General features: G+C 39.4%; 1 protein-coding gene across 1 annotated transcript; it reads right to left on the bottom strand.

The window, feature by feature from the left end:
• Positions 1-4,982: 4,982 nt before the first annotated feature.
• On the bottom strand, positions 4,983-16,138 carry cdc34b (cell division cycle 34 homolog (S. cerevisiae) b). Its single transcript, XM_056253456.1, has 5 exons — positions 15,416-16,138; positions 10,967-11,053; positions 7,416-7,513; positions 6,014-6,148; positions 4,983-5,335 (listed from the first exon to the last, which is right to left on the bottom strand). The coding sequence occupies exons 1-5, from the start codon at positions 15,599-15,601 to the stop codon at positions 5,116-5,118; spliced, it is 726 nt and encodes a 241-aa protein (XP_056109431.1). The 5' UTR covers positions 15,602-16,138; the 3' UTR covers positions 4,983-5,115.
• Positions 16,139-25,255: the final 9,117 nt, after the last annotated feature.

The following is a 25,255-nucleotide window of genomic DNA, read 5'->3' as shown; positions in this document are numbered from 1 at the left end:
TTTTCCACTGTACTGGGGCATCTTCATGAAAGTCATGCTGTTAGCTATACAGGGTACAAATACACAAAGAGATGCTTAAGAATTTCAAAATAAGGGTCTGACTGCTTCTGTGTCCTTTTATCCTGAATGTCCTGAAGAAAGAAACAAAGAAATGAACACAATACAACTACATAATCACATTTCAAAATTCCTGCAAGCACCAGAGTAATACAGCTTTAGTGCAGAACTGCAAATTTATACCTATTTCTTTCATACAAAAAAAGTTTTTCAAGTGTGTGTTTTTAGATGTTTTCGAAGATTGAAACGCTGTTCACATGAAGGTCAGGAGTTCGTTCCGTCAGCATAGAACAGTGAGTGGGAACTTTATTGAGTGATCTTGTATGATTCAATGTTTAAGGTGCAATACACTTTCAGTGCTTATAGCCACCTTTTGTACATTCTCTGGTCTATAGTGTTTTTTCTACTGCACTTTAAATACAAAATGATCTCCATAACAATTGGTTAAATTCTCTGCGTGCATGTGAAACAACTTGAAGAATCCTGAAAAGACCATGTAAAAGTGGGAGGTCTTATGTCGACATGCTCACGCTTCTGATAACAATTACGATTCAGTTTGTTTGGTTACCCATATTCTTCAAAATATCTTCCTTTGTGAAGAATCTTCTAGGATCGTCATCATCAATATCGATGGACTACCAAGAAGATTCTTCAAAATATCTTCCTTTGTGTTAAACAGAAGAAATTAACACACGTTTGAAACAACTTGAGGGTGACAGAATTTTCATTTAGGGTGAACTATCCCTTTAAGTGATTCTTCTCCATGATTTAACATTACCTCCTTTTTATTCTCACAGTGTTTCAGGCATGTAAAGTCCTTCTAGTTTGTTCTATAAACGGTGTCAGCGCTGGAACTGCATCTCACGGGCCCCCTCATCTCTGCATGTTCATTGTGTAGCCTGTGAGTGTTCAGGTTGTCTGAACAAGCCTCGAGCACAGTGTTTCCAGGCAAACCTTGAATGCTAGTCGGACGGAGGGTTGCCATGGCAACAGAGTCGGGGCAACTGCACTTTGGAATGCAGCGGCCGGTTTCACAAAGCTATTTTAGACCGGTCTATAGTGTTAGACTAGTCTATGAGCAAATTTTAGACTTGTCTAATGCAAGTTAGACTGTTTCACAAAAATAAAGACTGACTTAATTTAGACCAAAAAAATTAGACACCTTACCTCCAGGCTAGGTCTAGCCTAAGTTAGGCAACCAGCAGTAACAATTTCATTACAAACAGCCAAAAGAAAAGGGAAAATGGCCCTTTCCAAATTAAACATTTCTTCTTGTTACTACATTCTCCGCTAAAATTCCCAAGTAAAATGTCCTTGTAACTGTTATACACATATTTTCCTGGGGTAAATTGCACTGAGCGGTTGAATGCGCTTACTCGATCCGCCATGTTTTTTGTTTTGAAAAGCGTCTTATTATTTTACCCAGAATGCATTGCAGTGTAGTCCTACTTAAGATAGTCAGTCTTAAAGGAGCTGTATGTAAGATTGTGGCCAAAATTGGTACTGCAATCACTTTCAAATTACTGTAGAGCTGTGTATCCCCTCCCCCTCCCCCCTGACTCGAGGTTGCCAGATAGGCTGCAGGATCCAGGAGGAACATAGGCTGCTACAAGGAGCTTTCAACTAGAGCAGAGCTGGCAACCCGGATGCCGAAACACTACTGACTTCGTGATTGGTAGATAGGTGGAGGGTGGGGCTTCAGGCCAAAACACAAGATGACAACATCAACATCAGTTGAGGGCTGCAACTTCACTTTTTAAATGACAATATCGTGGCCGTACTACTGTTGTCAGTGATATAAGTATTTGAAATGAACATGATTTCTTAATGTCTAGAGACACATCAGGGCCATTTTATGATTAATTGAAATACATTTCTTACATACAGCTCCTTTAAGTGCTTTGTGCAACGGTCTGATTTAGATGTCTATCTGAAGTCTGACTATCTACTATATCTAAACCATAGTCAAAGTCTATCTTTGTGAAACCGGCGGAGACCCTCTCCAGCTGTGCCTAATGTCTTATCTGGTAACCAATGCCATATTCAGCTGAGCAATGAAGTCTAACTCTGTCGTGTCCACTTTCCCTGACAGCAAAGATATTAATTAGCAAGCAAGGGAGACTTTGCTTGGAGAAAAATAACCTAGAATCTTAAATGTCTCTTCCAGAAAGCTGCAGATCTGTGGATCACTAGACTCAGATTTGCCTAGACACCAAAGTCTTTGATGAAAAAAAAAAAAAGTCTCATTTCTAAATAAATTCATCTATTTTTTTTATTAAGTGAAACCCCGGAGAACAGTTCTGCAAAAAATGTTTAGTCCATAAATATTGACTACATTTGCTTGCTGTAGTTTGAAATATTTTTCAAAGTTGTAAATAAAACAAAGATTACTGGAGTACATTTTACAAGTTCCATTTCAGTCTAAGTAAATCCTACACCATTTCTTTTTCTCTGTGCAGTGTAACTACACTTTTTCTTTTGCTTGTTAAATAAAAGACCGCTTTAAGGGTGTCATTACTGAGAATATAAATGTGTTGTGTATTGTGAATCTGGAGACGAGAACATCAAGGTCTCCCCTAACCTCTATTATCTGTTCCTTCCTACCACACACCTAGAATGTAAATGAGGGTCCGTTTACACGACACTGTTTTTAACTAAAAACGGAAAACCTTTTATGCGTTTTGGCCATTAATATACATGACAACTGTGTTTTGGGGACCTGAAAACTTAAAGTTTTGAAAACGGGATTCAAAGTGCAAGTTGCTGAAAGCAATACCGGTATAGTCTGCCTGTAAACAACAAAAACGTAAATTTGTGAAAACGGTGACGTCATGCGCGTGCGCATTTTGTGTTTAGTCTATAGGAACGTATTGTTTCTTTACAAACCATTTCTTAACATCACCAGCTACTGGCCCGGCTAGGTTAGGTTTAATGCAGCATTTTAATAATACACAATACAGCGTTTTTAGTCATTTTCGCGGATCTGTGTGAACCGGGATCATTTTGACAACGTTGTTATCAGTACACGAAAAACACAAAAGAAAAATGTTTCCGTTTTTAGTATATTGTTGTCGTGTACCCTAAGAGCGGAACAATTTGGGGGCTCGTCCGGGATCTGCACAGACAACTGAGAGAAAATTAAGAAAACAAACAAGCGCACATGCATATATCAAATAAAATACATATGTCACACAACATAACAATAGTTAACAGTAAACAGGCAAATATTCTAATAAAGATCTTTATTCAGTTTTAAATAGGCCAACAAATCGTAAAAATACATAAAGGTCAATAAAATGACAAATCAGCTCCTCGTGTGCATCTCAGCCTCTTGGGATACGGTTGTAAATTGTCCTCAAAACAATATTGAAAAAAACGGATGACTTGCAGGTGTGAAGAAACACTTTGTCGTTGGTAGGATTTTCCTTTTTCCAGATTGGTTGATCCTGAGAGTCAGTCGGTATGAGCTCAAATTTAAATGTGAGATGGACGCCAGCACTCACCAGCCTCCAGGCAGCGTAAAGGAAAGTTTCAATCTCGATATCACAACACAAGACGTGGCGTTGTTTCACAGAGCAATAATGCAAAAGAAAAGGTAAAAAAAAAAAAATCATCCATTAGTCCAAAAGTCACCCTACATCCCAAATAAAACCACGCCAAAAAAAAAAAACGGATTAAATAAGATTCACTTAAGGAGGACAACACAGGAATATCAGCATTGCTTAAAAAACATTTAAAACTCGGCTCAACAGAAAAGACAACATCGACTTGCCAACCTACCCGAATACATTGATTTTCTGATAAGCTTCTATATCTTGGAATGAAGAAACACATAATTGCAATAATTTAAAGTGACACTATAAGATAAATAATGTGTGGAGTTTAAACACATTTTAGAATTTAGGCCATCATTTCTTCTGCAATGTTTTGATTTTTTACATTGCAAAACAATTTTAATATGCATCATCCTTTAATTTTGCTTAAGGCTTTTCAATGTAATTTCTACTCAAATGGAGGGGGAATAAAAACAGAAACTCAAACCTTGACCCCAAGCATTTTATTGCTCGGATGTGCTTGAAGGCCAAAAAAAGTAAGCGTGGGTGATCAAAGTGATCAGCTCTAAGAAATTCAAAACGACTGTGACGTAATAAGCATTATTCAGCACAAAGCCTCATTCAAATAATCACTCACTCAAACCTTAATTCAGTCAAGCACGTTTTAAAAAAACCTTTTTTGAAGAAACTTTCACAGAGCTGTCTGAAAGCGCAAAGCAAATAAATAATAAAAGAGTAGTTTGGAGTAAAGCCTGAAGGCCAGCACAATTGACCCTTCGCAGGGAGTTTGATTGACAGGTGATCTGACCAATCATAATCCGCCATCCGCCAAATCTGCCATTTTTGTCCGACAAAGCAGTCAGGAGAGTTAGTAGATTAACGTTGGAGGATTTGAACTTGAAAAACGGTGTGTACTGACGTCTTTCCACGGTTAAAACAACATTCCTTCTTATGTTCATTCATGTTTATTTGATGCTATAAATGAACTAGAAGGAAGAGATGATCGGTTCACGAGCAGCTTTAACTGAGGCTCTACGGCGATCTGTCAGACACATTAAAGAGCCACACAACGGTATGTATTGTTTAAATTTAGTTAAAAAATGACCAAATTTGAAAGTTGAGACTTTGTTTCATATCAAAATAACCTGGTCTGTCCTGTCTGTCAGAGCGTTGTCAGTGTCCACTCTGCTCCGCTAGGTGTATTTTTCACTGCGAGAGAACATGGTGGGACGTGAGAACGGTGTGGCTTGTCGGACATAGCAACGGTAACTAAAGGGGGCGGGTCTTCTGCGAACGGTCAATTATTACACGGAGGAAAAACAACATAATGCTTATTTTTAAAAAAAAATCAAATTTTAGTCAAAGACTTAGACTTAAGTCAAAGACTTTAGTTAAACAAAAATGGCCATCTGAGTGAGTGTAAATGCAGAGCGCATGCCTTGACGCTTCAACTTTTGGGCTGATGCTGATGAAGACGAGGATGAAGGTGGGAATGGGAATGTCGTCATGATTCCTCGTTTCCTGAGTCGTCCTCGTCATAGCAACAGTCCTCGTCATCGTCATCGTCATCCTCCAAGTCCTCGTCATCATAGTAATCATCGTATAACAGGTCGGACCCCTCGTCCAGTGCGGGGGCGCGCGTGCGCACACAGTATTCTGCCAGGGTGGTGGGAACTTTCACTCCGTCCCGTTCTGCCTCCGCTTTAGTGGCCAAAACTTGTTTTCTGTAACAGACACAAACACCTCATAAATGGATCTGAAGGAATATTCAACTTCACATTTGTGCTTTTAAACCTTCAGGCTAGACTTCAATTGTGGGCACATTACCATAAGCATGTATTCTATTCGTTTTTCCATTTGATGTTATGTACAGACATTGCTTTGCAAATGCTCAAAATGTTCCTTTTAGCTTCATTTTTATATAGCTGAAATATTAACCATGTAGCTTCTCTTTCTATTACATTCAGAGTCAGACTCATGCGTCTTAGGCAGTGGGACATGTTGACATTTTATGTCATTTAAGCTCTCCATTTGAGTTGTTGCCCTGAGGTTTTAAGAAGCCAAGGCAGAAAAATAAACAACTTATGTCCTGAAGGATGAAATCTGATGCAAGTCAAATGTTCTAACTCAGATGGCTGAAAACATGAATTGGAACATGCAATAGAGAGATTGCCAAGAGGAGCTCATGTTTCAGTGACTTATTCAACCACAGGAGGGCACCACTGATCCAGAAAATAAATCAAAATCTGTTTAGAAGGGTTTTCCATTAGCTAAAGTGTTGTTTATCACCACATCTTATGACAGAGCCATCCAAATGGAACAAGCATTAAACAAATAAACATTAAACACAGCTGATCTCTTAAAGGGACCATATTCTCTATTTTTGTACAATAATTTGTTACCTTATGATTTCTGCATATTCACGGTCTTTTCCTTTACTGTCTCTCCATTTGCGGTACATGACAGAGGCGTCCACGTTGGCTGGAGAAAACGTGTTGGGCTCGTTCAGTAGAGAGATGACACTCAACAGTATAGTTCTGAAACACACACACACAGACACTCAATGTTATAATGGCATTAACCTTTAAGCTCATCTGTCCTAGAGCTTCTTTGTGCTGCATTCTCCTAAAGATGTGAAGAGATTTTAGCCAAGAGGATCAGTCTTTATGTATCGCTTACAGCCACTCCGGTGACCTCACATTTGCAATATGGATACAGAGTAACTTCAGTTACCAAGTTGGTAATGAAACAACAGCATTCACTGGGAAAGTAACTTATTTTGAAGTACTGTTTGCATAATCACTCGTATAGTCATTCATTGTCAAATTAGCAAAGTTTTTTAAAGTTAGCAATTAGATGCAGGCCAAAATAATTCAACAATTTAGATTGTAAAAAAATATATATAATAGCATTAATAATTATAATAACAATAAATATTATTATGATGCTTATTAAATAATAATAATAATGGTGTAATTAATATGTAAAAAAGAAATAAAATAACAATTAGTTCTACACATTAGTTATAAGTAGGACTGGGCAATACAAAAAATTTATATCTTGATATTTTCCAAAATTTTGACGATATTCAATTCTTTACATAGTGACCTTAAACATTATTCTATACATTAAATAGAATAAGTGGCAGGAGTATTAGTTAAAGATTTAATGCATAGATCTATTCTGACATTCAGTATCAGATTTTTTTTGTGCAAATTTGTTTTATACTCAAACAAAATAAGTCACTAAAAACAACACGCCACATCTGAGGGGGGAAAACTGTAGGTTTTTGACAATGTAAACTATGCCACATTCAGTGTGGGGTCAAAATATGCCCGTCTCTCTGTGTACAGTGACAGGTGTTCTACAACAACACAAATGATTAACATGAGCTTCCAGGAAGACACTAGCTTTTCCACTGAAGCACAAAGCCCAGTGAAACAAGACACCAGACTAACTAGAATAGAGATCAGACTCGGGGGAGGAAACGCACAAATACACAGATCTCCACTGAGATGCTTTCCTTAAGGCAAGCAACATGAAACTCATGAACACAAAACAAGCCTGGTCACTCTCCCAATAATTCTGTTAGTTGGGAAAATACATGATCACTCTCTGAGACAGCTACTGTTGAGGATCTAGCCTGTAGATCCCTGTAGGGAAATTAATTTAATTAAATTAAAAGCACACAATGTTAAAAAAACAACACATTTCTTTGTAGAAAAAGGCCAAAATAAGCTGCAAAGTGGACAAGACTTTATGCCAATAATCAAACAGGTCTGGCTGTTAGAGATTACTCCATACCTGACATTCTGTGTGGGGTTCCACCTCTCTGAGGGAAGCTCTCCGCTCTGTGGATCATCTACTGGAGGATGCAGAATGGAGATACACACGTCCCCGTTCTGTGAAAGCACACGCAGAGATTCAAATCAATCACACAATCATAATGCTTTCATGAAGCAAAACCAGCATCTCAGTGAACCCCTCGCCTCCACACCACTGCTGTTTCTGTGAGCACTCAGAGTCACAGCGAGGCGTGTGAAAGGGAGATAAGGAGAAAAAGCCAGTCAAAACTGAAGGACGATCTCTGCAGAACTCATATATGCAGTGCATGCACAAGGCTTTGCAATCCAATACAAGGACATATACTGGTTCATTGGGTAGGTGGTATGACCACCATCTTAAATCAGAGTCATTTTATATCACGCACAGTAATGCTATGTGTCACAATATAGTTAGCCTATACTTCCTGTAAATTCCACCAATTATTTTTAAAATATATAAATAGGCCTGCATTACCATGTATTAATGCAGTTTTTAATAATTATCCAACAATCCAGTCAATTTTTTTAAATCTAAGACTTGGTAAAAACATAATAATAATAACATTATTGTTAAATCAACTGGCACCAAAAACAGCTGCTTCACATAACACTTCAGTTAAAAACAAACTGAAAACAGTAATAAATTATCTGTATTAATTCAAACTAAAACTACTCAAAATAATTTGTTAACTGAAATAAAGCTGAAATTAAATAACATTAATTAGATTAAAATCATGGTTTAAGTTAGTTGCTGAGGCATTTCTTGTTTGTTTGTTTGTTTGTTTTGTAAGTTCAAGTTAAAATACTAAAATTACTGCAAATTAAAAATATTAAAGTTAAATAGAAATTATTATAAAACTAAAAACAATGAACAATACATTTCATTTGCAGCAGCGTTTTGGTCCCATGACCTTCATCAGGCATATATATATAAGAACATTTAATAAATTAAAGAAATTGAGATACTTTTGCAAGCATTGATAGTGTGCAGGACTTTTTTTTTTTTTGATTTTTTTTTTTGGTCCTTTCTCCTACGCACCTATCCATTACCTGCATGTGTGTGAGGATAATTGCTAATTATTAAAACTTAAATATATAAAAAAAAACTGAAAATATAAAAATAAAAGGTAATTCAAAAATTTGTAAATACTATAATAGTATTAATATAATAACAAAAAAAGCATTTTACATTATACAATGAGCCATGTTTAAAGCTGCAGTCCGTCGTTTTTTGTCGCCATTAGTTATTTGGCAGCTCTTTGTCGACATCTCTGGTCAAAATCTGCAATTGCAGTTATTCGCAGAATTATCAACTTTACGTGGGTTGTGCCTCGGCACGGCACAGGGCGCAATGTTTCGAGGAGAATGTGCAGCTGTCAGTCGCCGCGCCGGTGTGGATATGCATTCAGAATCACAGATTCTACTTTTTGGAAGTATGACCAACATAAGAATTTTCACCGGAAAATGTCTGAACAAGTAAGTAACATCCACTTTTGTTCTGACCAACTAAGTGAAAAAAAGCATTGCAGTAAATTGCGCTGATTAAATCTAACGATCGCTTATCATATCACGTCAAACCGTGCAAATTATACTTTGTTCACAAATTGTTAATGTTAACAACATCAGCTTGCGTGACTACATTTAATGTGTATTAGGGCTACAGTAGTTCAGTTTCCATTTCTGTGCAGTCTAATTTCTAATTGTAATACCAACAATTTAATGTTCCTTAGAACTGGTTCTCTTTGAAATACAAACACATGTATCTGTAATTAGATGCATATTTAGCATTATTCAATATTCCGATACACGGAAAAAAAGCCGTCTCTGCGTCTGTTTTGAACCCCTTCAAAACATGGAGTTCACGCCACCTTTAAAAAGCCCTTCCGATATTTATCCTTCTTTTCGCATGGGCCGGTTGCAGTCTCTTTTTTTTCTGTAGCCACTCCGAATTTGTCTTTTGCATTTTACAGCTGGTGAATCTCTAGTTGTCACTGGTGATTGTCGTTTGAACCTTTCTGGATCCACCGTTCAAATTGATAAGTTTAATTATATCAAGTGCTGTGAGAAAAGGCTATAAATCTCCACCTCCAACATCCTCACACGCAATATAGCTTATACTAGCCGAGACTCTTCTTCATGTGTACAGATGTGACGTAATGACGCAAAGACATGCTTGAATCTCCGGCGGAAATCCACCAGTACCACTGGAATTAAAAACATTATTACAAGCTTACCGTTTTGAATCGAGCTAAGGTAGTTTTGAACACTAGCTGGTTATGTACTTGCTCAAATTTATTTTGGAAAGGAGGATGCTTTCAAAACTAGCCTCTCCAAAATTGCCTACCCTACCTTTAACTGCTTCACTGCTGTCATTTTTGTTGTGTGTTTATTGTGTTATTGAGAGAAAAGCGCGTAGCACATATTTACATATTCATCTAAATCTTGCTCTCAGCAGCGTGGACGGCGTCGAGATGTTCCCTGCAAAGGCATTTCCAACTTATTTTTAGTTCAAAGCAAAGAACAAAAAAGAACTTCGCCATGAGTATAGGGGACTTGAATCACGTTCAGTCTCTTGTAAGTTAGCTATGTGCTCATGAATGCGAGAATGAGCAGTGAGTTGCTAGCAGCAGTTCAAATAACGGCCACCGGTGTCGCTAAATAACAAGGGTTTCTGAATTCTACATAAAGCCCCATTTAAAAACATTGTAAAATATACACAGCAGTTGAATTAAATATAAGTTGTTACATTGACTGGCAACATTAAACAACATACAATTACAGCACATTTACAGCAGAACACATGCTGGCAATGCATACAAATAATGCCCATCATAAGCAACAAAGCTGCCTACTGTCTACAAGCGCTTGTCACAATATGTCTCCAGCACACCACACACACATTACCTACGATATACATTTTCAAAAATTATTGTAACTTTTGAGAGGGGCAACTGTAAAAAAATTTACATTTTCCCACAAACTACAAATCTACCAGGTATCTTTTGGTATGAGAAACATGTAACATATAACAGTACCACTTACTTACAGACTTGCACTGATCACAGCATTAATTCAAATATGATGCAAGATTGATGCAGAAGGGTAAGGAAATATTGACAAATCTGAAGTGTTTTTTTGCCATTGTTATTGCTTATAATTTCCAACCTACACAACATGACTTAATGTTTTCCAGTTCACAAACAGGTCTGAACTGCAGCTCAGTGAACCACACCTGTTGGTGCTTGCTGATGAGAGTTACAGTTCTTCCTCATTTTTAAGATGTCAAATAATCTGCTTAGCAAATTTTCCCATTTAACACATTGCAGCCATTTATATTCAATTTTATCAAGAGTTCAAATAATGTGTTACTTATCATATCTGTCCCTAACTGTTCACTGGCAATAGCCAAGATACAAAGGTTCATGTTTGCCAGGTTCATTAATCCAGGGCTTAACTGAAGGAAATGAGGAAGCACAACGGACAAGCCACGTGCCACAGTACACAGTGTGAGGTCTGAAACAATCCTCTTACCTCATAGATGTTGGGGTGCCACATCTTGGTGAGGAATCTGAACGTGGGTGGGGAGTAGGGGTAATCGATCGGGAACTTAATGCGAGCCTGCAAAACAAGACAAAAACAAACGTCAGCACAAACTTTGTCCTATGCATATTTTCTTGTGTAATCGCCCAGTCAATGTTTCAACGGCGGAAAGACATCAGTAAAACAGCTTGTAAACAATATCCCATGTGGCATTACATTTACCTCAGGCAAGTCATTCAGTGTCCACAGCTTGTTAGTCAACTAGAGAAATAAACTCTTTCGCTAAATATATGCACTATATTAGCCTATATATTCATTATATTTTACTTAACCTGTTAATGATGTCTTGATAATTTAATGTATGTTTAAAATATCTGTCAGCCAGTGTGTAAATGATTATATTTAAACAACGAAATTGGAGTAAAAACATAATTAAATTTAGAAGTTAATACAAAACCTGCCTTATGTGCAGTTTAAATGTTTGCATACAATTAGTTATTTAAGTGTTGATTATTATATCTAAAAATAAATAGAAACTGAATTTAGGCTAATAGTTTGGGCTCTGTTGTTAACCTTTAATATTATAAGAGGCCTAATGTGCAAGTAAGGGCTCCCTATATAGTTTACAGAATTAGCAGAGGTTATTTTTTTACCCTTAAGATTCTTTTAATTATAACTGAATTTATTTAAAAGACAGACACAATTTGTCCAGTAAACCACTGTTTAATAATAAAAAAGCAATTTTATGTTTAGTTTAGTTTTACTGAAACGTACTGAACCTAATTGATTCTAATCTCATGTTTTCACACTTGTTTCAATTGTTTGGTCTGCACTCGGAATCGGATCCAAAGTTCAATTCCAACCCCACTCACCCGCTGGTCTCTTTCACATTGTATTCACATTTGTCTGCAACGGATGCGTCACACAAGAGATGTGAAAAAGCTGCTTTCCAAACGCAATTTATTCAGAGACAAGCAACCATGCATGACCACACAAACTTTGAGACCTCAAATATGACTATTCCCTTGTGAGGGACCCTCTTCCTAAAATATGAATCAGCAACTGTGTTTATACATAAAGATCATACTGTAAAAAAAAAAAGATGATCAAAAAGTTTAAAATATTATTTGAAAAATGTACGTTTCTATTAAGTTGCTTTCAACCTCTCATTATTGAAATGTTGTATAAATCTGAAGGGAAAAAAACTATAGCTGTCAACAGAATAAAATGACTGATTAATCTCATGATTTCTCACCACTCTTTAGAAAGCAGAGTGAAACAATAATGTTATGTATTATTATTTAAGATTATTATTATGTATGTACTATTTTTTTCTAACCTTTTCAACAGAACCCTTAGCACTCCCTTGCAGCCCCATTTCCCAACTGCAACCTGTACTGGAAAACAGCTTTCACAACAACCGAACTCTGACATTAAATGGACTTGGGTCCACACCAAAAGCTGTAAAGTGAAAGCTTCTATCTAAACAGTACCCTCAGCTATATTTAACACAGTTACCGTTTAAAAAAAAACGATTTCCCCACTACGAAAAAACTCATTCCGGTCCTGCTGGCCAATGCAGCCAAACACTAAGTTCAAAATGATCAACATCACAGTGCCGTAAGCTGGTACAGAGAGATTTCTTATACAGCAGCTTTGGAGGATTCTGTCTAAGGGTGAGCCCGGGACAGCTGCTCTTAATAGGATTGGAGATGCATCACATTGCAGGAGAACAGTGCAGATGGACAGGAGGGAAATCTGAGAGAAAACACACAAATGGACAGAGAGCTGGATAACCAGGAAGTGGGGCAAATCATTTTTTGGCACGAAAACAACTAGGTTAAACATCCGTTACGCAAGAGATATGCCCTCTATCTCAACTGAATACAGACCTAATTATTTTCAAGTCTTGTGGCAAAACTTCCCTTGAAACATTTTAGGCTGATTACTACTGGAAGTGGACATACTGACATTTGCATTCAACTATATTGTATTAAAGGAACAGTTCAACCAGGATATGGTCATTTAGTCACATCTAAGTAATTCCAAACTTATATGACTTTCTTCCATTGAACACAAAAAGAGAAGTCTAAACCTGAATATTCACTATGTTCTTACTCGTACAATAAAAAGCAAATGGGGACGGATAGTGTTTAGACACCCCACCCCACAAACAGACAATAACACCATAAAAACCATAGTTTTTAGATCTAAAAGTCACCAAAGCCAAGTGATACATTTTGTTGAATTCCTCACACATTATTCAATATAATTGCTTGTCTCCACCATAGCACTTAAAATACATTTGCTGCTTTTATTAAAAAACGGCAAGTGAAGACACATCATGTCAAGTTTGACACCAATGATGCCAAATGGCATGATTATTATATGCATAACCGAGAATGAGAGGGACAGATTTACAGTGAAAAACTACTTCAATTTCATTCCTCTCAAAAAGCCACTATATGTTTTTTTTTTTTTTTTTAATACAGCACATATCCTAAAGATAAAAGATTTGGGGTTGGTAAGATTTTTTTATGTTTTTGAAAGAAGTATCTTATGCTCAACAGGGCTGCATTTATTTGATCAAAAATAAAGTAAAAACAGTAACATTGTGAAATAGTATTTTACCATTTAAAATGACTGTTTTTTCTATTTGAATATATTTTAAAATGTAATTTATTACTGTGGTGCAAAGCTGAATTTTCAGCATCATTACTCCAGTCTTCAGTGTGGCATGATCCTTAATAAATCATTCTAATATGCTGCTCATGAAACATTACTTATTATGACCAATGTTGAAAACAGTTGTGCTACTTAATATTTTTGTGGAAATGGATTTATTTCATCCAGGATTCTTTGATGAGCAGGAAGTTCAAAAATGTATTTTAAATAGAAATCTTTTGTAACAACTCATGTCTTTTCTGTAACTTTTGATTTCTTTAAAAAATATGTCATTGATCCTAAACTTGTCTAAGTCATATGGATGACTTTTGCCACAAGACTTGATAACTTTGCTATGTTGTTTTTTGGTAGTTCAACAACATTCATCAGCACTTCCCCTTTTGCCTTCCAAAGAAGAACGTCAGCTGTACTGATTGTAACAACATGAGAGTGATGAATAAATTACATAATATTCATTTCTGGGTGCACTGACCTTTCAAAGAAAGCATGTAATGTAAATATTCCAGACAAGTTAGGCACAACTGGTTTCAGGTTCTTAGCCGACTATGAGATCTTGACAACATGCCAGCATAATACCCAAGAGAGCTTTAACATTGTTGACAAACGGTGCAAAATTCCCCCTTTCAAACAAAGAGAAGCAAGCCTCTGTCATGCAAATACACCCTGATTTATCCTCAAGCAGGGAGCAGTTACTGGTTTGAGTACCATGCCTTCGGGCAATGCCAGACTCGAGAGTTCAGTTTCAACACAAGCTCATATCCTGACACACCAGTGAACAGTGACGCCGCTGTATCTGCCAAACGCACTGTACTGTGTGTGTGTGTGTGTGTGTGTGTGAGTGAGTGCTTTCACTGTAAACAAAGACACGAAAAGTCATTGACCTACTTCAAATCGAACACAACAGTCCAGGCCCTTCCTTTACAATCCAGAGAGGAACTAACATAAAGCTGAATAATTCAATAAAGCTTCTGACATTATTAAGGTCATTAATTATAAAACATTCAGACTGGTGTGAATGAACAGGTTTATCTGCTCTGGTGGAATGAGGTGGGACACAATGATCCTTTGCTGTCATTAGTCCATTTTTATAATTATCATAATAAGAATAACTTGTGGTGCCACAAAGAACAAAACAAAATACAGGTCAAACGTGATGTCAACAAGTAAAACTAAATAAGTGGGGCCCTAATAAGTGTTTGGAAGGTCATGAATATGACATTTTTAAAGTTTAATCAATCAGTTTTGATAGATGCTTGCATTCAGCAGAATTGGAAAAGAAATGATCATAATAAATGATTTTAATAATAGCTGGTAAATAAATCATTTGAATCAGTAATGAGCTTACAGCAAACTTAAAGTATATTAATATACGAATGATAAAGAACATTTAATTGTAATATTAATAATATTGTTTGTTCAAAGTCATGTAAATCATCTCACCCTCCATCTATCAGAATGACAATGAGTCAATGAGGAACAAAGAAACCAAACAAATGAGCCCTATTATCCTGAACAAAGACCCCAGAATCTCATCAAACCGACATCTGATGGAAATCACAAGACATAAGATCATAACCAGGCTTTAAATCAATCAAAAACCTCAATTATATCTTAATATGTCTAAAGAAAACAGACACGGGGACACATAAAGAGATGCAGTTATCCAGAGCTGGTTCCAGATCTAAATATAGACCATAGCCATCTGTTCCTAAAAATAACGTTTATTTACCCCCTAAAACCCAACCTCAGCCTTACCTTGAAATAGCCCCCTTCATAGTGAGTGTTTGGGGGGCCGAAAATCGCCACTTCCCAGTTGTAGAGATCCGCTTCATCCACTAAAGTGATCTTGAAACCCTCCACTGGTTCCTCCTGTAGAGACTTCATCTCCAGCATTAAAGCTTTCTGTGAGCTGGCGACCTGAGAACTGCTCTGACGGGCCATTTCTGCTTTATTTCTACACAAATGGAATCAAAAAGGGCGAAAAGTTGACAATATGTGATGAGGCGATTAAAGCTGCTTTTCTTTCTTTGTCTGGAGTTGCTAGCTTAGCGAGGAAATGACAATGTCCTCAAAAAAGAGAGTATTTTCGATCAAATAAAATGTGTTGTAAGCTATAAAGCATTATAAGTGTGTTTTTTCGTCGTCCATGAAAGTAAAAAAGGTTGTTTGGTTGTTTATATGCGGAGTTTTGTCTGTCAAAAAATAACAAATCGCGCTCCGGGTTTGTTGTTTTTTTTTTTTTTCGTAGCTGAAGGCTAGCTGTGAAAATCCACTTCGACTCAACACTAATCTTCTCGAATGGGAGGTTTCCGTTCAATATAAGTAAATTCAGATGTCTGAGTGTACAAAAAGAAAGTCTGCGCTTGAATTCTGTGGCAAGCTGGTCCGTCGAGAAGCAAAAATCGCCGTGAACTAGTAAATGTGTAGGAGAGTGGCGAGTTATGAGTCGATGTCCTGGATGCGTCTTTCCTCAATTCCAATGGGGTCGCGGTGCATTGTGGGTGCTGTAGTTCTGTCGGCTCACATTACACTGTCAACAGACCTACATTCACAGACAACATTCTCACAGACACGTAAATCTTGTCAAATCAACATCTGATATCAAAACAGGGCTTGACATGATTAAATCAGCCATTAAACCAATAATAGATCTGAATTATATCGAAATCTGATGCTGTGTTAGCAGCTCTCTGATTAGGCTGATACTGTAGATAAAAAAGAGGTGGAAACTTAAGTTTACATCAGGCCTATGTTTTAAATCTGTAGGCCTTTGTGTCTTTGTGTACAAAATCTCTTTGATTAAATCACGTGAGTAGCCTACAATATTATGGATAAAATATTCAATAGTCAAAACATCCTAAACCTAAAGAATAAGTGTGACCATTTTTCATACAGAATTCCTTTAATAATTTAGAGAAAACAGAAAATAAAAATAAATTGATTGGATAAAATAAAAAGTCTCATTATTTTTATTTTATCATAGAACTCAAGGAACTGTGGAACTTTAAAAAATATATATATATATATATATATATTTGTTAAGCTACTTATATATGGAGCCAGATCAGCCTAAAAAATAATACATTTACAAAACAAAATTCATAAATGCACAGCAAAATTCACATTTACAAAATCCGATTCGTAAATTCAAAACACAATTCATAAATGCACAATTCAAAGTAAAAGCATAAATATTTCCCCAAATGCTCACACAAATGCATCTTGCCTAAATACAATTTTAATGTTTCACAAATATGTATATATCAAGTTCTTGAACTAATTTCCATCACACATTTATGAATGATATTACATTTATGGATCATTGAATCTACATTTGCAAATTGTCACACGTGCGTGGACTGCTTTGAATTTGTGTGCGGTATTTTTGAGACCTTGACAGGTATCTAATATAATATATTTTTTTGTAGGATGTTCTGTTTGGCCAATCGTGGTGAGCTTTTAATCCACCAATCAAAACGCTCCTTCCCGAACAGACTCAAGAATCTTACATATGTTCATTAAGGAGCGTTTTGATTGCGTTTTGTAAATGTGAATTGTGCTGTGCATTTATGAATTTTGTTTTTTATTATTTTTGAGGCTGATCTGGCTCCATACTTATGTTATTTTGGCTTCAGTGAACAGTGAATGTTCAGAAATATATAATCCAGTTTACAGACTGTCTCTCTTATTCTGATTATATGTGTCTGTTTATTATTAATCTTTCTTATATGATCAATCAATGAGTTAAATGATTAGTTTTTGTCCAGAGGTAGCTAAGGCTCAGGGAGTAACAATAAAGGTCACCGAAGATCAGCTATGATGTCTGTTGCCACATACAGGCATGATACAGTTCATTGATGACAATTAGGGAAATAATAACATTGATCAGTGATGTCTGAATCTCATCTGAAGTGCATAAGGCACATTAGATCAATCGTCATTACCAGCATGTTTCTCTTCGGGAGACCCTGAAGCAACCTTCTCTCTGACGACTGTCCTGATATGCTGTCGGTTATCTGATACAAACACAGGACACCATGGCATCAGGAACTCACTGGATGTTTGCAAAGGACCATCTGTTAGTCCCTGACATTCATATTTACAGTTACGCTTTGACATTTAGGAATTTTATAGTAATGTAGGCCAACCTGTAGTACAAAATAAATCAGTACATTTGTCAGTAACATTATCTGTGGACTGTATTGTAGGATGCTTTCTCATATGGCAAAAAAACCCCAGCCACTCCGAAGTCCGAACGAAGTCTTTTGCATTTTACAGCTGGTGAATCTCTAGTTGTCACTGGTGATTGTCGTTTGAACCTTTCTGAATCCGCCATCAAATTGATAAGTTTAATTATATCAAGTGCTGTGAGAAAAGGCTATAAATCTCCACCTCCAACATCCTCACACGCAATATAGCCTACTAGCCGAGACTCTTCTTTGTACAGATGTGGCGTAATGACTCAATATAGCCGACTAGCCGAGACTCTTCTTTATGTGTACAGATGTGACGTAATGACTCAAAGACATGCTCGAATCTTCCGCGGAAATCCACCAGTACCACTGGAATTAAAAACATTATTACAAGCTTACCGTTTTGAATCGAGCTAAGGCAAGCAGATAGTTTTGAACACTAGCTGGTTATGTATTTTCTCAAATGTATTTTGGATCATTTTTAACCCAAAAAAGCTGCAGACTGCAGCTGTAAGTGTTCGTTTTTTAAATAAGTTTGATCTTAGTTCATTATTTGATGCTATAAAAACGGGAATGTGACGTCATGATTGACAGCTTCTCAAAACGAAGTACTGAGGCACCAAGACTTTATTTTTTGGGAGGAGATTGGAGCTTCAACTTTAATTTCTACATGTCCATAACTGTTTATTTCATACAGTAAACTTTGTACTAATCGTTTCTGCGGGAGTGTGGGCGGGACCCATAGACAGTAAAAGAGGCGGGACCTTGATATCGCGGCTTTACTTCCTGCTCACTACTGCACAGAAGCAGGTTCTGCGTTCACTATACTGCGCAGAAGCAGGTTCTGCGTTCACTATACTGCGCAGAAGCAGGTTCTGCGTTCACTATACTGCGCAGAAGCAGGTTCTGCGTTCACTATACTGCGCAGAAGCAGGTTCTGCGTTCACTATACTGCACAGAAGCAGGTCCTGCGTTCACTATACTGCACAGAAGCAGGTCCTGCGTTCACTATACTGCACAGAAGCAGGTCCTGCGTTCACTATACTGCGCAGAAGCAGGTCCTGCGTTCACTATACTGCGCAGAAGCAGGTTCTGCGTTCACTATACTGCGCAGAAGCAGGTCCTGCGTTCACTATACTGCGCAGAAGCAGGTCCTGTGTTCTCTATACTGCGCAGAAGCAGGTCCTGCGTTCACTATACTGCGCAGAAGCAGGTCACAAATCTGAGCAAGATGTCAGCGCCAAATTAGGACTTTGGCGCTTCACTTTCTTTTACTGTCTATGCTTTTCACCAATGGAAGAGAGTGAAGGGGCGTCATCCATATTTTTTGCAGTCTATGGATTGAATGAGTGTGTAACGGGGTTCAGTTGTTAAGGGAAGAAGGAGGCGGGAATCGGCGACCGTTCAACAAGTTTAATAACAAAATAAACAAATACAAAATGAAAGTATAAGGCAGCAGCCCCTCACGGACGACTGCTGGCACACTAAAACAAAACACAACATAAGTTCAGGCCTGTTCCTCTCTCGATCTTCACTGTCGTCGCTCCTCCTTTATGCAGCCGCTCCTCCGTGAGAGATGCGAGACCGGTGCGTCTCACAGGTGTCGTTCATTATCACTCACGCCACCGGCCTCGCACCGCTCTCATGTCCCTCGGCCTCGTCCTGCTCGCCACAGAGTGCACTTGATAATGTCCCCTATGATTTTGAACTCCACTACAAATAACTGTCCCCTTGGCTTAAATAATGCCCTATTTGAGGGTGTAGGGGGCAATTTCAGATTCAGCCCTTTTCTTGCTTCGTTCATTAGTGTTACTGTTCGAATGAATCGGTTGAATGATTCAATGATTATTCATTAACACAGTGACTTGCTGCTAACTACTGGCAATTTTAATTTCATATTTAAATTATCATTTCGTTTTTTTATACATTTAAAGAAAAAACATTTATTTATATTTTAAAATATAACTGGCCAAATATATAGGATTATATGAGTATAAATATAGGTAAATGGAATGTATCGAAAATATATTTATGTTAATATAACAATATATTTTTGGTAATTTTTTTAAATACTTCTGAAATTAAGCTAATATGATTCTTTAGGGTCTAAATTAAAAGTTTGTAATATACTTTAATTAAAAATTCTCATTAGTATTGTAAGAAAACACTTATTTTACCTGGTCAAAAACAGCTCTGTTTTCAGCACGCCGTTTCAGTGCATATGACTTTAAATGATAATGAGCTGCGCTCACTCCGCCCCTCTGTGCTGTGCATACACCGTTTGTAACACAATAACTCAATAACCATAACGCGTTGTTCAGTATAAACGTGGAATTATGAATTATATTGAGAACGTCATACATAGAAAACATGCCGTGATGTACCCTGACTGAGTGTAAACCTTAGGCGCATTCATTGTGAAGCGTGCAGCAAGCGATTTGGAAAGATTAATATATTAATATAAAGTTTAATAAAACGTTTCACTCACTTACGTTCTTCTGGAGGTTCAGCAGGAACACAAATATCTGGTACCGATCCTTTTTAGCAAAGCTTCTTAGCAAATCCAGCTTTATACTGACCCTCGTTTATAAAGCAGTCTGGTGTGTGAAATGATCCGCGCAAACATGAGAGCAATTGACGTTGCTCGTGTGGAATATTCCCTTTCGAAAACAAAACTCAGCCACTGCGTCTTCAGCGGTTCGGATTCAGGAACATTAAAATGACTGTGTTCGTTATTACACCCAAGAACAGAACACCACAATCGCTTAGACGCCATTCTGCTCATAGACAGTGCTCAGGGTTGCCAGATGCCAGCAAGGTTCCCTTATCGAGTCGGTCTCTCGACATTACGTATGGGGAAATCCATTTTCCTCGAATCATGAAGTCTGATAGAATAACTCTTTTGCTTGCAAATAGCCAATGGCGGTCCCGCCATCACCTGATTGGCTGACACTGCTCAATATAGGTGACGGCGGGCGCCAAAAACCTCAGAATCTTTTTTCTTCACTCGAGTCTGTTTTCACCGTTGATGTACGCATTCAGAGCGGAGTATATTAAGGAGTTTTAATTCCCCTCTCGCGTTCCGGTGGATTATATTATGTCTCTTTGTCGCCCGGGTGGTGGACCCATTGAATCTCCGGACGCACACAACTTGTGTGCTGTGCCTGGGTCGGGACCACGCAGAGGCGGCACTCGAGGGATCGGGATGTCCCGCCTGTGAGGAGCTTCCCATCAGATCCTTCGTGCAAGGCTGGCCGTTACACGTAGCGACGACCTTGTGTCTCCTGCCTCTCCCCAGTCTGCCACCTTCGAGCCGCGGACCGGGAGACGGCAGAGATCTCCATTCGCGGGTTCTGTTGAGGCGCTGACGTCGGCCCAAGGTCCACGCCATCCTCACGTGGCAGAGCCCGTGAGTTACTCTTGAGGCCATTTACCGCCCTCTTGAGGAAGCACGGGAATTATCTCGTTCGGTTACGACGATGACGACGCCAATGGTCCGAGTCTCCGTCTGAAGGCGCCCTCGCCTCTTTGGATGCGGAGCTTATGGCCATTCTCACTGAGGCGGTGGCAGATATGGTGCTGGAGTGGACAGCGCCCAAGGAGCTGCCGTCGGAAAGGTTGCCTCGGCGCGGGCCGTAAAGCTGAAGCGAGAGGCAGTTCAGGAAGTCGCTAAAAAATAAAAATAAAAAAAAAACAGCGCTCCTGATGTGCGTGTCAGGGAGGAAAGAGCGCGGGACGTGTTCGTCGGACCGGTGCGAAGAGGGCGTGTTCCCGCCCAGAGTTCGACGAGAATGTGTTGTTTCTGAAACCGCTGTGTTCTGTTTCAATAACAAGGTACATTACATGTCTCAGCAAAAGAGCTTCTCTCCCCAACATTATTACCCGCCTCATAGACGGGAGACGCATCGCAGAGCGGAAGCTCGGGGAAACCCGAGGAGATGGCTATCTATGTCCCCGTGCATGATGCCGCGGACGAGCTATACCATTTCATATAGCAGTCAATGCTTTCCCGGTGGCTGGCGCCCAGCCCCCGCCGCAGCATTCATTGCCCTGTATGGCGATTCTGATTACTACACAGTGTGTATTCACAGTTGTTGCGCGATGCAACTGACGCTGTGTTACGTACACACCACACTGTTATGTGTAAGGATTTATGCCATTATATATTGCCCTGTGTCCTTCAGTGCAATGGCTATTCTGATTACTGCAAGTACGTGTTCACAGTTGTTGCGTGATGCAACTGACGCTGTGTTACGTACACACCACACTGTTATGTGTAAGGTTCCCTTATCGAGTCGGTCTCTCGACATTACGTATGGGGAAATCCATTTTCCTCGAATCATGAAGTCTGATAGAATAACTCTTTTGCTTGCAAATAGCCAATGGCGGTCCCGCCATCACCTGATTGGCTGACACTGCTCAATATAGGTGACGGCGGGCGCCAAAAACCTCAGAATCTTTTTTCTTCACTCGAGTCTGTTTTCACCGTTGATGTACGCATTCAGAGCGGAGTATATTAAGGAGTTTTAATTCCCCTCTCGCGTTCCGGTGGATTATATTATGTCTCTTTGTCGCCCGGGTGGTGGACCCATTGAATCCCCGGACGCACACAACTTGTGTGCTGTGCCTGGGTCGGGACCACGCAGAGGCGGCACTCGAGGGATCGGGATGTCCCGCCTGTGAGGAGCTTCCCATCAGATCCTTCGTGCAAGGCTGGCCGTTACACGTAGCGACGACCTTGTGTCTCCTGCCTCTCCCCAGTCTGCCACCTTCGAGCCGCGGACCGGGAGACGGCAGAGATCTCCATTCGCGGGTTCTGTTGAGGCGCTGACGTCGGCCCAAGGTCCACGCCATCCTCACGTGGCAGAGCCCGTGAGTTACTCTTGAGGCCATTTACCGCCCTCTTGAGGAAGCACGGGAATTATCTCGTTCGGTTACGACGATGACGACGCCAATGGTCCGAGTCTCCGTCTGAAGGCGCCCTCGCCTCTTTGGATGCGGAGCTTATGGCCATTCTCACTGAGGCGGTGGCAGATATGGTGCTGGAGTGGACAGCGCCCAAGGAGCTGCCGTCGGAAAGGTGGCCTCGGCGCAGGCCGTAAAGCTGAAGCGAGAGGCAGTTCAGGAAGTCGCTAAAAAAAATAAAATAAAAAAAACAGCGCTCCTGATGTGCGTGTCAGGGAGGAAAGAGCGCGGGACGTGTTCGTCGGACCGGTGCGAAGAGGGCGTGTTCCCGCCCAGAGTTCGACGAGAATGTGTTGTTTCTGAAACCGATGTGTTCTGTTTCAATAACAAGGTACATTACATGTCTCAGCAAAAGAGCTTCTCTCCCCAACATTATTACCCGCCTCATAGACGGGAGACGCATCGCAGAGCGGAAGCTCGGGGAAACCCGAGGAGATGGCTATCTATGTCCCCGTGCATGATGCCTCGGACGAGCTATACCATTTCATATAGCAGTCAATGCTTTCCCGGTGGCTGGCGCCCAGCCCCCGCCGCAGCATTCATTGCCCTGTATGGCGATTCTGATTACTACACAGTGTGTATTCACAGTTGTTGCGCGATGCAACTGACGCTGTGTCACGTACACACCACACTGTTATGTGTAAGGATTTATGCCATTATATATTGCCCTGTGTCCTTCAGTGGAATGGCTATTCTGATTACTGCAAGTACGTGTTCACAGTTGTTGTGCGATGCAACTGACGCTGTGTTACGTACTCACTACACACTGTTATGTGTAAGGATTTATGCCATTATATATTGCCCTGTGTCCTTCAGTGCAATGGCTATTCTGATTACTGCAAGTACGTGTTCACAGTTGTTGTGCGATGCAACTGACGCTGCGTTACGTACTCACTACACACTGTTGTGTGTAATGATTTATGCCATATATTGCCCTGTATCCTTCAGTGCAATGGCTATTCTGGTTACTACGCAGTACGTATTCACAGTTGTTGCGCGATGCAACTGACGCTGTGTTACGTACTCACTACACACTGTTGTGTGTAATGATTTATGCCATATATTGCCCTGTATCCTTCAGTGCAATGGCTATTCTGGTTACTACGCAGTACGTATTCACAGTTGTTGCGCGATGCAACTGACACTGTGTTTATGTACACACTGCACACTATATGAATTTGCCGTTGTATATTGCCCTGTATCCTTCAGTGGAATGGCTATTCTGATTACTACGCAGTACGTATTCACAGTTGTCGTGCGATGCAACTGACGCTGTACACACTGCACACTGATATGTGTAATGATTTATGCCTTAAATATTGCCCTGTGTCATTCAGTGCAAATGGCTATTCTGATTACTACGTATTCACAGTTTGTGCGTGATGCATCTGACGCTGTGTTACGTACACACCGCACTCTGTTATGTGTAATGTTTTATGCCATTATATATTGCCCTGTGTCATTCAGTGCAAATGGCTATCCTGATTACTACGCAGTGCGTATTCATAGTTGTCGTGCGATGCAACTAACGCTGTGTTTGTGCACACTACACACTGATATGTGTTATGATCTATGCCGTCATATTTTGCCCTATCCTTCAGTGCAAATGGCTATTCTGATCACTACGTATTCACAATTGTTGTACGATGCAACTGACGCTGTGTACACACAACGCACTGATATGTGTAACTATTACGCCGCTATATATTGCCCTGTATCCTTCAGTGCAACTGGCTACTCTTTTACTGTGTAGTCACAGTTGTTGCGCGATGCCACAGACGCTGTGTTATGTACATTGATATGTGTCTATGATTTATGCCGTTATATGTTGCCCTGTATCCTCAGTGCAGCCGGCTATTCCGATTAACTACGTATTTACAGTCGATGTCGCTATGCCTCTGACGCTGTGTTTTTGTACACAAAAATGTAACTATGCTTGTGCATAGTCTCAGTCGTCGCTACGGCGACTTGCATTGCATCTGTGTAGATATTGAAGCGTTATGCTGTTATGTTGCCCTTCAATGTAATGGACCATTGTGTACGCATATTCATGCAGTTTCGGTCGCTTCAGCAACTTGAGCTGCATTATACACACAGATGTTTAAAATGTGCACACTGATGTGTTATGCTGTTATGTTGCCCTCTATCATTCAGTGCAACAACCAGCTATCCTATCTAACTGCATATTCAGTTTGTCGCTACAGCGACTACACTGCACTTATGTACGTATAAGGACGCGTGTTGCTATTTTGTTGCTCTGTTTCTTTCAGTGCAAAACTAGCTATCTTAATCTACTGTGCATACTCACAGTTTCTGAATGTATGTACGTACACGGATGTGCAATTTACCATGTGTTATGCTGTAATGCTGCCCCGTTTCCGTGCAGCTAGCCATCCTGATCGAACTGTACATCTCAGTTTCTGTCTCTACGCAGTTC

This window comes from Rhinichthys klamathensis, unplaced genomic scaffold (genome assembly GCF_029890125.1).
Source record: "Rhinichthys klamathensis goyatoka isolate OS25496 unplaced genomic scaffold, OSU_Roscu_1.1 h1tg000105l_1, whole genome shotgun sequence".
Taxonomy (NCBI): domain Eukaryota; kingdom Metazoa; phylum Chordata; class Actinopteri; order Cypriniformes; family Leuciscidae; genus Rhinichthys; species Rhinichthys klamathensis.
Note: the sequence above shows the minus strand (reverse complement) of the source record. Positions and strands in the feature narration are given on the sequence as shown.